The sequence below is a fragment of the Culex quinquefasciatus genome, chromosome 3 (assembly GCF_015732765.1).
Source record: "Culex quinquefasciatus strain JHB chromosome 3, VPISU_Cqui_1.0_pri_paternal, whole genome shotgun sequence".
NCBI classification, from domain to species: Eukaryota; Metazoa; Arthropoda; class Insecta; order Diptera; family Culicidae; genus Culex; species Culex quinquefasciatus.
The window spans coordinates 86,063,429-86,077,592 of record NC_051863.1 but is presented as its reverse complement, the minus strand read 5'-3'; the positions used below and the strand labels follow the sequence as shown (position 1 = coordinate 86,077,592).

Genomic DNA, 14,164 nt, shown 5'->3' with positions numbered 1-14,164 from the left:
TGCAAATTTGCTAAGCAAACAGTGTGATCCAAAGGAAGAACTGAAAATACCGGGAAAATCGACAACGTGGTGGGGAACCGCTTTCAAAATAATTGCCCGGATATCCGGAAGCACGGCATACACCGCGCAACCACCGCCGTATTCGAGTAAGGGGATTTCCAGAGTCTTCCTTTCCCGCCCATTATGGAGGATTTTTTTAATTAAATTTTGTTTAGATCAAGATTTGCACTTATTATACTGCCCATGTTCGCATAAATGTCCCATATGCAAAAACATCAAGCTGAGAAAAACGCATTTAAAGTTTGTCCCATACATAAGGCTACGTGTTAAGTTTTCACGAAAAAACTGGATTTCCTCCTGATTTCTAGAACAAAGTACTGGATGTTATAGGCTCTTTTGAAAGAGCACACGATTTTGAACCAATCTGCATCAATAACTCGAAATCGATGAAAATGCATATGGGACATTTATGCGATCAGGGCAGTATAGCTCATGTAATTGTTAAGCAGAGTAAATTTACGAGGGCAATCGGTACCGCTTGGTTCACCCAGCTGGCGCGACCAGATGACAAGCGTCATTTAGAAAGATCCGCCTAAAATGGGTTGATGACGTGTTTGATTCGTTTGAGCAGCAAAAATCTGTGAGGTTGGACGAGGTCAAGATGCCGTCCTGCCACGTACTGCCGGGTAGCTCTTGCCTCGAATGAAAATCGAAAGCTTTTTGAAATTCTTGTGTTTTGGAAAATTTCAAAATCTACGGTAAGTTGACGTTTCCATATCAAAGGTAAATAAACAACTGCATAGCAACGTATATCAGCCAGAAAATTTTATAAGTTGATTGTAGATGACGACCGTAATGGCCTATCTACAATCACTTAGCTTAGAATAGTTAAGTAAAGTAAAACTTAGAAAATGTACACAACTTACGGCCGTCATCCACAATCAACTTAGAAAATTTGCTGGGCTGATATACGTTGCTATGCAGTTGTTTGTTTACCTTTGATATGGAAACGTCAACTTACCGTAGATTTTGAAATTTTCCAAACCATACGTCAAGTTTCTAATTTTATTCCTTTTCATTGTAGAAGATCAGATTCATTTCCATTGATTCAAACTCCTAAGCTAAGTGAAATTTTCTAAGTTAAGTGATTGTAGATAGGCCATAAGTTACGTACTTTCCTAAAGTATTTTTGACTTATCTATTTTACTTTACTTAGATGTTTTAAGGTTTGTAGATTGTAGATAGCCCATAAGATTGAGTAACTTTGAGAAATTGAGTCACTCAGTTTCTCTCTGTCCTACCCCTTGGCTTTGAGCCTATTAATCAGAAAATCGGCCATAGCTCAAGTTTACGTTTTACCGTAAGCGAGAGTCCGATGAATTTGGTTGAATTTAAATCAAAACATCAATAATAGCATCTGATTCATTGCTGTTGTGCCATAATCAAAATCATCATATAAAAGAATATTTGTCCAAAATCGTTACCAACAGTAAAGTTTCCTTACCCGATCTGGTTATCTATGTTTACTATAGTTTACGGTACCGTTTAAGTGTAAGTGCAACAGCGATCAATAGTTCATTTTACCGGTGTGATATATTTTTCATTCGATTTAAAATTCAAACGAAAGAGGTTAAGAGAAGGTTTTGACTTAATTACACCTCAGTCGTTCACAAAGAGTCGATGTGATAGGTGACATTTTTGAAATTTACCGCTTGTGGAACATAAACGAAAAAAGGAAGTATGAATCAAATGTTCAATACGTTCTCAAACAATTTTCCCGAAAATGATCGTTCAAAAAAAGGTAATACAAAATTGTACCAAAAGTGAGTAATTTTAAACAGATTTGTCATTGATTAGATCAATAAAAAAAAAGTGAAACTGTTTCTCTGAATGCACGTGTGTCTGGAATATAAACCTTAAAGTGAAATTTAGGGACCCTTAATAGGAAGAATGGTCGAAGTGAATTGGAAGTATCCAAACGAGCATTTCTAGAGATATTATCAAAGGTCCAATAAGCTATTGTGTTTCATATGTTTATAGGACCAAATTCTCTAGATTTGCCTTTACGCCCAAAAAACTTGCCGATATTGCCAAGCTCAAAACATATTGTCGATTTCTTTCAAAGGTACAGGCCGCGCGGCATTTCAGAATGTGCCGTAGACATTGTTGCCAGCGATTTTCTGCACTTTTGGTGCAATGAAAAACATACCTGCCAACAATGCCAGGCGATTCGAAGAAGAAGATCAACAAAAACAAAATGTACAGTATGGGTTTTGACAGCGCGCATTTGCCGAAAGTGCGACGCGTCGTTCCGAGGCTGGTTTGCCGCGTGTCTTTCTCGGGAATACGCGCAATACGTTGCCAGATTGATTTAGCAAAGTCTGACCATAGAGATAATCAGGCGCGAGAGTGTGTTAGTTTGTAACAAAATTTACACACAGCCATAGACAAATCGAGTAGAATAACTCATCTGTCAAATTCAGCTGTGTCCTTTGTTATACCACGAGCACGTGGTAAAAAGCTGGTTTTTACAGGCGAGTTCGTCTACTCGATTTGCCTATGTCTGCGTAAAAATAGTATAAACACCATAAACACAGCATCATGTGGTACGTTCGTTTGAAGAGCCGGTGCGGCACTGAGTGCACTCGTCGGTGCCAGTTTTGGTTCAATCGAATGTCATTTGTCAGTGTGCGTGGAATTCGCATGAAACTGAAAAAACGGCACTAGTGTTTCAGCACATCAGAGTGGTTTCAGTTCCAAGATGGCGGTGATACTCGTGCGGAACTAGCGCGAGTTTGTTAAAAAAAAAACACACACACTTTGACAGTTCTTGGTGCGGCACTCAGTGTGGAACTAACCATCAAACGAACGTACCAATAATGTGCGTGTCAGAAAACGTGGATATCTCTATTCTCCCTATTGCAAGCAAAACAATGTAAATGGGCCAAAGCCGAAGTGTAAACAAACAGTCTATTCTGCTTACGTCAGTGGTGTTTACATTAGGAACGAATAGGACAGACTCTTTGTATACACTTCGGCTTTGGCCCATTTACATTGTTTTGCTTGATTTAGGGTCTCTAACGAAAATGTGTTGTTTTTGTTGCTTCAAAAACTTTTATTAGTTACACTTTAACTGAAAATCGCAATTTGCTGAGTTCGTTTTTGCACCTTTCCATACAATTTTTTCAGTTCTACTACAATATTAGGGGAGAGTGGGGAGACTTGATCCCCTTTTTTGTATCGTACATAACTCTGTCAATTTCTCACAAAACTATATTAACTTTTTGCATGAATTGAAAGCTTAAACATTCATCTATGTTTGGCTAATAAGGGTATTTCATCAGATGAACTCTTCGAATCATGCCAAGCGTTATAAAAAAATATTTTAAACCGGCATTTTAAAAATGTTAGGGGTAACTTGATCCCCCTTTCAACATTTTGAAGAAATCTTAAGCAAAATGTTTCTTATTCATCCAAACTTTTAATTTTCAATAAGTTATAAGCAGAGTAATCCAGAGAGAACAGTCCAAACAAAAGCAGTCAAATTTTGTGGCTCCGTTACTTGTATACCCTTTGGAAAGGTAGCGGCTTTCAGCGTTATGTTTTGAGCGTTACGGGTTTGATGAAGAAAATTTTTCATCATGGTAAACTCAGGATTTTTCAGATTTGTTTGTTTTGACAAGTGCTAGGTTTTGATGACTGATTTGTAATTTTGTTTCTTTCAAGTTTTATTTTTTAAAGGAACTTGGGAAGCAGTTTAAAGTTAAAATCCAGTTTATGCCTGAAGTGTCCCTCAGGCGTGCCCTCAGGACTACCCAAATGATTTGGCGGTGGGACGAAAACTATGCTTCCTTCCGGGTATTTGTTTCGCTATCTCAAATTGCCGCCCGTGGATCAGGCAAAGTCTTATTGCCTACCCAAGGCAAGAAAAAAGGGGGTGGTCAAGGGGGGTCCCTGAGCCTTACAGGGATTCTTCACTCACAAACGCATGCCATGCATTCTTCGCAGTTTTTATTAAACAGAAGAAAAAAGAGGAAAACCTGATTTAGGTTAGTCATAGTCCCAAGATTAAGACTATAAATGAAAATTAAACATAGAAATAAGAAGATTCCATCTACTAATTTTTCTAGTAGTATGTTACGTCGTTTCCCAAAATCTGTCCTGAGAAATTGTTCTGCCACAAATGTTACAGCTACACCCAAAACTGGCAGCGCTAGTCCGAGAGAATGATGGTCTCGAGTCGAGAGAATAGTGGTACCATTCACGGACGCAGAGAACACAGCTCGAGATGGGCGATAGAACTATTCTCTCGAGGTTCATTTGCAAAAAAAGTTCATCCGTCAAACAAAAAACCAAAAGTGTCGACAACGGGAATCGAACCAGAGACCTTTGACAAACCAATCCAATGACTTAGCTGCCTCGGCCACCACAGTTTGGTGATCAAGGAGAAGTCAGAAGTCGATGTATGACACTTGTTGGAGATTTATTGATTCAACTAACGAATGAACTCATTTGTTATGATGGTGTGAGTTGGTACCATTATTCTATCGATTTTGGCACTGAGCCCTCAATAAATTTTGAGAGAACGATTATCTCGACTCTGAATTTTGGGTGTACGAAAACTGTCCCAAACAATTTCGCACAATTTTTCACTTTATAGAAAGCTTAGTTTTCGGAAAATTCCACTGGAATTCCGTTGGAATTGGAATTTATTACTCGAAACCACAACTCTTGGAGAACTTGGTCAGTTAGAGCCACAGCGTTGCCAGCATGAAACATCCAACACAAGTAATTCTTTGGCGGAACTTGGCCCACAAGTGAGAGGAGGTGGTTCCTAGACAGCTCAATTCCCACTCAGCACGTTCCGTTTGAATTCCGTTTAGAATTCCGCTTGAGCGAAAAAGTTCGATTCGAATTCTAAACAGTGTTCGTTTTAGATTCTAAAACGCATTCCGTTTCAAACGCAACAACCGGTTCCGTTTGAGTTTTCGCCGCAAATCGGTTTAAGTGGAATTCAAACGGAATCGAAACGGAATGGACGGGTTAGTTTTGACAGCTACTTCTTCTTATTCTTGTTTTTACTTTTTGATTTTCTTTTTTGTTTTGGTTGATTCCAAAATTAATTTGAATTCAACCAGAGAGGTTGATTGAACTATTTTTTTCTTATTTTGATCGAATTTTATTCATTATTATTAAAATTTCTCGCTAATTGAAACGCCTAACACGAACCCAACCCCCCAGCCCTCTTATTTTTTATTATTCTTTTAAAATAAACATAAACCACTGACAGGACAGTCTGTATTCCTCGGTGCAATCCGTAACGACGTCGTTGTTGGTGGCCCCGGTCAACTATCGGATCCCTTGCCACTGACGTCGTGCTACTCCATTAGGTTGACGATCTGGGTCGGGCTCGGTGGACCAAACTGGCTGTACTGCATCAGGAACTTGATGAAGGAAGCTGCCTGCTGGAAGCATTGTGGACCGGCGGTTGCACCACCCGGTTGTACGTCTGGTACCTCCCACGACGCAGGTTAGCGTGTTCTTGTCGTGAGCGTGAGGAAGGGCGGCCACTTCGGTTGCTTCCGACGTGTTGTCGCCACTTTCTATCAAGCTCATGTCGGCAGCAGACGCGGTGGTGCGAGGACGATCCTGGTGATGCTCGAACTTTACACCCGTCACACAGGCCGTCGACGTCGACGTGGACGCCACCGCCGTGCTCTTAATCTGCCCCAGCGATGAAATTCCGCGATGCCTTATTTGCCATGGAGGATGGTGTGGGCTTTGTTGAGTGTGGTCACGCACGCTGTGCTGGCTGAGGCGGGCCTGTGTCAGGCTGGAATTTTCACGAAGTAGCTGCTTGAGCAGATGCAGCAGGGACAGACGGGTAACCGGAACCGCAGTCTTGCGAGTGTTGATGGTGGTTTAGAAGCCGCCTTCCGCCCGTCCCCCAGCACAACCTGCCGGAAACACTTGATCGCCACCTCGTTCCACAGCGAGGACTTCTGGGACATGTCGAAAAGGAAGCTCCGCCATGTTTGCAACGCTTCCAACGCCTCGGAGATGAAACGATCCTTGCTGTTGCGACAAACCCCGATTGAGGTCCTTTGTGGCCGAACTTCTGTTCGTGTGCGGGAAAAACTTGAAAAAATCGAAATAAACTGTTACTGTTATTTCATATATTATTATAACGAGCTTAACTCACCAGTCCGATTAATTCCACGGCAAATATGTTTTTCCGTTAAAACACGAGGCGCGAAAGAAAACAGGAACGAACAAGTTTTCCAACTTGTTTTTTTCCTAACATTTTGACGTTTGATTGCCAAAAATCAACAATAAAACCGCTTCGGCGAAACTCGGCGAAACGTCATCGAGGTTCCACCATACACCAGAAGGTGTCGCCCTTGTGCAAAAATTGCTCAAACGGAATCGAAGCGGAACCCAATCAGACAATCTGTTTAGAAAATTTCGAAGCAATTTTCGAAGCGGAATTCGAAGCGGAATGAACCCGTCTAGCGGAAAGCGGTTTGATTGGGAAGTTGGTCCTTTTCCAACACTTCCACCAAACTTTGGATATCCAGGTTTTTAAGCGAAGATGGCGTTCGAATGTGGGGGTCTCGTGGCGCAGGGGTAGCGGCTTCGGCTGCCGATCCCGATGATGCTATGAGACGCGGGTTCGATTCCCGCCTTATCCACTGAGCTTCTATCGGATGGTGAAGTAAAACGTCGGTCCCGGTTTCTCCTGTTTCGTCAGAGGCGCTGGAGCAGAAATCCCACGTTAGAGGAAGGCCATGCCCCGGGGGGCGTAGTGCCAATAGTTTCGTTTCGTTTTCGTTTCGGCGTTCGAATGTTGAACGTCCGAAATGTCAAAATCGCGCAAGAGCACCAACATTAGAAAAAATGCGGCTGTCATGCCATGGTACACTTTTTTCGTAATGTTGGTACCACTGCGTGATTTTGATTCGGGCGTTCACCATTCGAACGCCATTTTCGCTTAAAAAGCTTGATACCATATGTGGTCCGCGATAGAAATCGCGTCAGAAAATCCACATTGTTGATAAAGAGATTGTGAAATTTTTGACAGCTAAATATAGCACCTGGTTGCTGCGAAAAAAAATGTAACGCTTTAAACGTCATCTTTCTCGGAGACAACAAACAGTGTTGCTGAAGGGGGGATGTACCACACCGCGTAACGCAACCATCAATTAAATGCAAGTGCTCCCTATGGGTTACTCTGTGGTTTCAGTTCCAAGATGGCGGTGATACTCGTGCGGAACTAGCGCGAGTTTGTTAAAAAAAAACACACACACTTTGACAGTTCTTGGTGCGGCACTCAGTGTGGAACTAACCCAAGGCTGTATATCAAAAGCCATGGAACTAACCATCAAACGAACGTACCAATAATGTGCGTGTCAGAAAACGTGGATATCTCTATTCTCCTAGGGGGGTGACACTTCGGTTCCGTCGGGTCTGGCACCTCGAGCTTGGAGCTGAAACCTCGAGCTCGGAGCCAGCACCGTGCTGGAACCTCGACTGGAACTTTGGTAGTTTTAGGCTAAATTTTATCAATTCATTTTAGCGTGCATGGAGCAGTTGAACTGTCATTGAAGAAAACAAAACAAACAGCGAGTAAATATAATTTCCTCCAGCTTTGGCCGTTTTTGAAGGTGCTAGGAACAAACTTTTCGCTGCGTGCCCAATGGACTGACCTGGGCCGCGGGAGCAGCGCGACGCCGTGTCCTCGACCCAAATTTCCGCTACCCATAAGATACCTGCCGAGTTCAAGGACCATCTACCGGAAGGAGAGGCGGGTTAAGTAAAAGCCGCTTACGTTGACGAACCAAAAGACCACACGCTGTTACAATCCGGATTTGGCCAGTGCAGCTCAAAAGACTTATCAATGGATGCCGGTGTGAAATCAATATTGCAAAGCATGCGTAAGCAAGAGGACACTTTCTACGGACAACGGGGTTTGCGACTTGTTCGCGTTCTGGGCAAATTTCGACGTGTAATCGGCTACGAGAGCCACGAACTTAGTGCCGTTGGAAAAGTCTTAACGAAGTTTAACCACTGACGAGTGTGTTGTTTAGTTGTATAAAAGGAATGAAGGCGGGGAAACTAGGTTCTTATAAATTAGATTTATCGTGTTAAGAAAGAGGAAAGAAATTAGTGATTGTTCTAAGGCACGTTTCTAACCAAATGACCGAACCGGAGATAAACCCAACGTGAATATCATTCGACCGCTCCAGCTTAAGTGTGATCAGTAACATGAGCCGGGGTGATTGCACGTTTTCCCGGACCAAGTTTTGAAAAGACCAAGCAGGTCGTTCTCTTTCACTGTTCTAAGGTCTGGGCTGATGTCCAGTAGGGGCAACTCTTTCTAGTATGAATAGCTGATAGGGGTAGTGGGTGAGGGATTAGTGTGAGGTCATGTTTGAATGAATATTAAATATCAAATTTGAAGTCAAATTTTGAACTTTAATCCCGAAACATCAGTTTTAATTAAATCTGGTGGACTTAATTCTTGGGCGAATAAAAAAGCGTAAAATGTAAAATCAAATGTGAGTAGTAGACGTAATTATATTTCTGTAAGCAACTCTGTCAAACGTTTTCGGAACAATATTTCTTTTTTGTTTTATTTCTTATAATATAATGTCTCTACGATTTCCACCAAAAAATCAATTGCACGAAAATAACCGCACCGCGCTTCCGCGAACAAAAGAAAATCTAACCGGCAACGTTGAAAGAAACCACGTTTTGATGATGTCACGATTGATTCTAAACATAAACAAATCAATCGTGACGTTTCAAAACGTCAAACCGTACACTCTTGAAAAAGCTACTCAGATTTGGTCTAAAAGTATGAACGGGGCTCAAAAGTTCTGGCACCGCGCCAGAACCGCGCCCAAAACCTTGAGTGGCACACTCTTGCTATTCTCCCTATTGCAAGCAAAACAATGTAAATGGGCCAAAGCCGAAGTGTAAACAAACAGTCTATTCTGCTTACGTCAGTGGTGTTTACATTAGGAACGAATAGGACAGACTCTTTGTATACACTTCGGCTTTGGCCCATTTACATTGTTTTGCTTGATTTAGGGTCTCTAACGAAAATGTATGGTTTTTGTTGCTTCAAAAACTTTTATTAGTTACACTTTAACTGAAAATCACAATTTGCTGAGTTCGTTTTTGCACCTTTCTATACAATTTTTTCAGTTCTACTACAATATTAGGGGAGAGTGGGGAGACTTGATCCCCTTTTTTGTATCGTACATAACTCTGTCAATTTCTCACAAAACTATTAACTTTTTGCATGAATTGAAAGCTTAAACATTCATCTATGTTTGGCTAATAAGGGTATTTCATCAGATGAACTCTTCGAATCATGCCAAGCGTTATAAAAAAATATTTTAAACCGGCATTTTAAAAATGTTAGGGTAACTTGATCCCCTTTTCAACATTTTGAAGAAATCTTAAGCAAAATGTTTCTTATTCATCCAAACTTTTAATTTTCAATAAGTTACAGCAATACGTTTGTGTTCAAAATATAACAAGTTTAGTAAGTAAAATATTTAAAAACTTAAAATATTATTTTTAGACCAAAATTAAGCATGTTTACAAGAGCTAGAAATTTTGTTTGAAAAAACTTTTGAAAAAAGCAAGAAAAAAGGTTCAAACTGCAGTAAGTTATGTACAACTATACTAAAGGAAACTATGTATAAAAACCAAGCCCGGTTGATTAATCTTGAGGCTGTTTCCAGTGACTGTAAAAATGCAGCGATCAAGTTTCCCTAAACGCACTTTTTTAAACAATTGATTGTAAAAATAGTATGACGATAAATTTAACATCAAATGCGAAGGGTTTTGGAGTTGATAAGTTTATCAAACAATTCATGTATAAAAAATATTTTTTTAATAATTTTTGAGTGTTTTCTTTACATATCAAAAAAAGAAAAAAAGATCTCTTGGAAGTTTTTTGCAGCTTGTTTTAGAATAATGTGTGTAACATAATCTAAACATTTTTTATTTTTTTTTCTTTGTTTTTTAAAATGAGTTTTAGTTAATTTCGCACAACTTTCTAGAACAAAGCTAATTGTTTTACCCACATGCTGACGAGATACAGACTTGGGATCAAGTGTCCCCGGGGATCAAGTCTCCCCACTCTCTTCACCTTGCCGGAGTTTTTTGCTCTAGCGGGTGAGATGATGACGCGGTTCCGGACCTGCCGTAACAAGGCGGAGCAATTTCTGGCCCTCGGGGAGCTAATGATTAAGCACATCTACAATAGATAAAAAAAAATTGTGATCTAGTTTAAGCTTTTTCTATTTCTATCCCCTTTCTTTTGCAATTTCAGTAAGTTTTTTCTAAATTTTTTCTTACTTCTGGTAATCTCTTAGTCATCTCATAAGCAATAACCGATCCAAAATGGATTGAGATTTAAGACACAGCTGAAAGGAACTCCAAAACTCTGTTATGTACTGCGAATGAACTAATTGTAACATGATTATTCACTAATAAAACCGAATTGAATTGAATTAAATTATGTTCTTTTTTACATGCTAAACTTGCTGCATGTCCAGGACTCTTAAAAGAATCTTACTTCCGAGTGGATTCCAAGACATTTTCGATCCCCGGTCCCAGATTTTCACGGTCAATTGGGTCCTAAAATGAAGCTTAGATTGCTGATATTATTATTTACAGCGATAAAGCTTATTTTTCTGAGTAAAATGACCCTTTGTACGACCACAAAGAGTTTAAAATGGATTTTTAAATCAATTTTGAAAAATTAACCTTGCGGTCCTTCTTGACAGAAAAGTTCCTACTTGACAGCTCGTTCTAAGGGGACCATAGTTGATCCATCGAAAAAATGTTGTCTTGTCATTATTATTTTTTGCATTAAAATGAAAAAAAGTGATCAGAAATTGTTTTTGATCGTGTTTTTTACCGTTGTACATAAAAATTTACGTCGGGCTTTAGTACCCAATTCGGGTTTTTTCTTTAAATTTCCTTTTTTTACCTTTCTTTTCCTTCTTTGGCTGCTCATCCCGCGCCTTCGACTCCGCCCCCATACACACACATTATATGGACAGCAAATATTAACAGGACCACTCGCGTGACCACTTAAACCGAATTTTGTAATATATTTACACCAAAATATTATTTTTGGTTAACTTCTTTCGCGTTCACCATTTCCCTATTTTAATATAAACAATCAGAAGACACCAATACTCCAAAGCTTTGTTGATGGTGGACTCTTCACACATACCAATGCACATTCTCTATCCAATGCTTTGTTTATGGTGAATGGCGGGCTCTTCACACATACTAATGCGTGGGCTCTTCGAGGTTTTGATGACTGTCAAACGTTCTAGACATTTACAGTGGTGCCAGAGGGCTGGTTTTTGCACCAAAATGTCGTATTTGTCGTGCGATCGATAATCGTAATTGTACGACATTGTCGACCGACGTCGCACGGTTTTGTTATTTAGGATGTCGTGCTATTGTCATGTGCTGTCATTTTAAGGTTATGTTGCTGTTAAAAAAACTGTTGTTTTGTTTTTTTATTTTGTTTTTTTATTGAAACACACCTAATTTCACAATAATATTTACTTTTTCACTAAATTTAACTTCCGGATCGCCGATTCTTTTCCAACTTGGCTTTCTTCGGATGCTCTCGGATTTGCCTTGACCGCAGCTTCCGGCTTGGATGTTGGTGTTGGACTTTTGCTTCTCGACGAGCTGATCAAAGTTTTACCCGGATGCGACGCCAATCTTGGATCTCAGACGAATTGATGGCCACCGGAGTACGAGATTACGTAGGTTTGTGAAGTGCGTGTACGAGATAACGTTGCTGCTTCCGTGGGTTCAGCGGAGGCGGACTCATGGTTTCCGGCATGATCAGATAGGAATATGTTTGTTGCCTGAAAAAAGATACCGTTGACGTTTACATTAGGAATGAGCAGGCTCAGTTAACTCAATCCTAATTCTGAAACGGAATCTAATTAGAATCGCATACAAATTCCGTTTGAAACGCAACAATCGGTTCCGTGTTCGAACCGGTTGTTGCGTTTGAAATGGAATTGGTGTACGTTTCTAATTAGATTCCGTTTCAGAAATAGGATTGAGTTAACTGGGTTTCAGAATTCGGAATGATTTCACTGGAGGATAGCTTCTTAATATACACTGCGACAAACAAATTACTTTAATTGGAAACCATTTATAAATTAAATTCATAGTTATTTATAATATAAAAATTTCAAAAATGTAATTCAAACATTCAAATCAATTAAAAATCAAGACATTTAAAAAAAATTGTAACCTATTTTAAAATCCGAGATCACAACAATTTATTTTTTTTAAGAAATTTAAGTATGTATGTTTCCTATTTTTGTTTAATTCTAAAATTCTAAAATTCTTTTTTATCAAAACATTAGTTAATGAACAACTATTTTTATATAATTTCTATTTTATGTTGTAAGAGTAGTCTCTGTTGAACAAGTTTCAACAATATTTGTTCAAAAAATACATTGATTTCATCTTTTTTATTGACATTTTTCGACCAAAAATACTGCTTCGGAACAAATACGTTAAACAATCCGGATTGTCCAGGAACCATTTTAACCCCCACAGGGAAATTTTATGGTGGTCAGATAGAGGACAAAAAACCCACCTCTTGCAATTTGAAGCATCCAAATTCGTCCTCTATAGCCCGATTACGAGTCCCTAGTCTGAAATTTGAAAAACAAAAAGCAACAAAAGCAAAACATTCTGACCCAGGACAGTACAGAAATTCTCAGCACGAAAAGTGAAAATTTCAAATTAAATTTGTACTTTTTTGTGTACAGTTGAGGCGAAATTACCCATATGAGACATTTATACGAGGCAGTACATATACTTGAAATTTGTAAATTATTTCATTTCATTTCAGCTGTTCAATGTTGGCACGATAACGTAAATCCGCTGTACCATGACATTTACAGAAGATCGATCGAAGAACCGGAAGCATTCTGGGGAGAATTAGCAGAACAGCTTATCGATTGGGATAAGTCAATCGAAAATGTGATGGACGATTCGAATTCACCATTCACAAAATGGTAAGTCAATATCATATTGAATACTTTTCAAAAGAATGGTTTCCATTTATGAATAAAATACAAAGAAAGCTAGAGACAATTCATTTATAAAAATAAACATTATACTAGTTTTGCTTTGAACCAGACCAGCCAATCCAATACATTAATGTGTGCGACGAAGTATAGCTGTGTTTAAATTGGATTTATTACTGGAGGGCAAATGGAATTGAAATCCCGAAGGAAAATTGCTCTGGAAAAGGAACGCAGTTACTCTTCCATCATAACGTATACGTATACAATATATTGTAATACAGATGCGAACCTAGAAAAAGTTTTTTCAGAGACATGTTTATTGTTTATCTGCCATGCTTATGTAGACTACTTACAATTGGAGCCTAACATTTCATTAGGGCACAAAACTTTTGTAAACAATAGTGTATCCCTTTCACTCAAATGGCAGTTTGCATAAGGTGTGAGAGGGATACACCAGGGTGGCCACCAGATTTCGATTTTCAATTTCCCGGTTTTTTCCCGGTTTTCTCCCGAGACCAGAAGGAATTTTCCGGAATGTTTTTAAACCAAATTACAATGTTTTTTTTAGGCTAACGTTGGTATCAACCTACTTTTGGAACGCATACATTTGGTTCAAAGTTTGAGTTCCTCAAGAAAGCTTTCAAATATCTTGAGTTCAAAGTAAGTAGGTTGAAAACGAAGCCGTTTTTATCTGTTTCCAATCCAAACCTCTAATTTTTCTAATGATTGGGATTTTTCATCATCATGCTCTATAGATTTTACAAACTAAAAATAAAAAAAATAAACTTTTTTATTTTTTAGAATAACATTAATTATTATTAGAAAGCAGGAAATGGCATTTACAATTTATTAATTTTGTTGAAAAGATTTGCAAAAATACATTGTTATCAACATTTATATAAATGCTCGTAAAGTTTCTTTGAAAAAAGGTTTTGTGTATTCAAGAAGAACGATTCTTCCAAGAATTATCAATTTCTGTGAATTAATTATTATTTTTGGTGAGTACTTTCTTTTTAACCAAAAGTCTTTTGAATCATTAGTCCAAACAAAAATGTATACACTTT

The 14,164-nt window shown here is 38.9% G+C and overlaps 1 protein-coding gene across 3 annotated transcripts in view; it reads left to right on the top strand.

The window, feature by feature from the left end:
- The first annotated feature begins 1,634 nt into the window (after nt 1–1,634).
- The window catches only part of LOC6045455 (acyl-CoA synthetase short-chain family member 3, mitochondrial), a 65,398-nt gene continuing 52,868 nt past the window's right edge, over nt 1,635–14,164 (top strand). The window contains exons 1-2 of one of the 3 annotated variants that reach the window (XM_038264702.1): nt 1,635–1,801; nt 12,923–13,088. In XM_038264702.1, coding sequence (XP_038120630.1) covers nt 1,741–1,801; nt 12,923–13,088 — 227 coding nt within the window. In that variant the 5' untranslated portion in view covers nt 1,635–1,740. Of the gene's footprint in view, nt 1,824–11,572; nt 11,815–12,922; nt 13,089–14,164 lie in introns of those variants that run through there. The other 2 variants (XM_038264704.1, XM_038264703.1) reach the window with 2 other exon arrangements.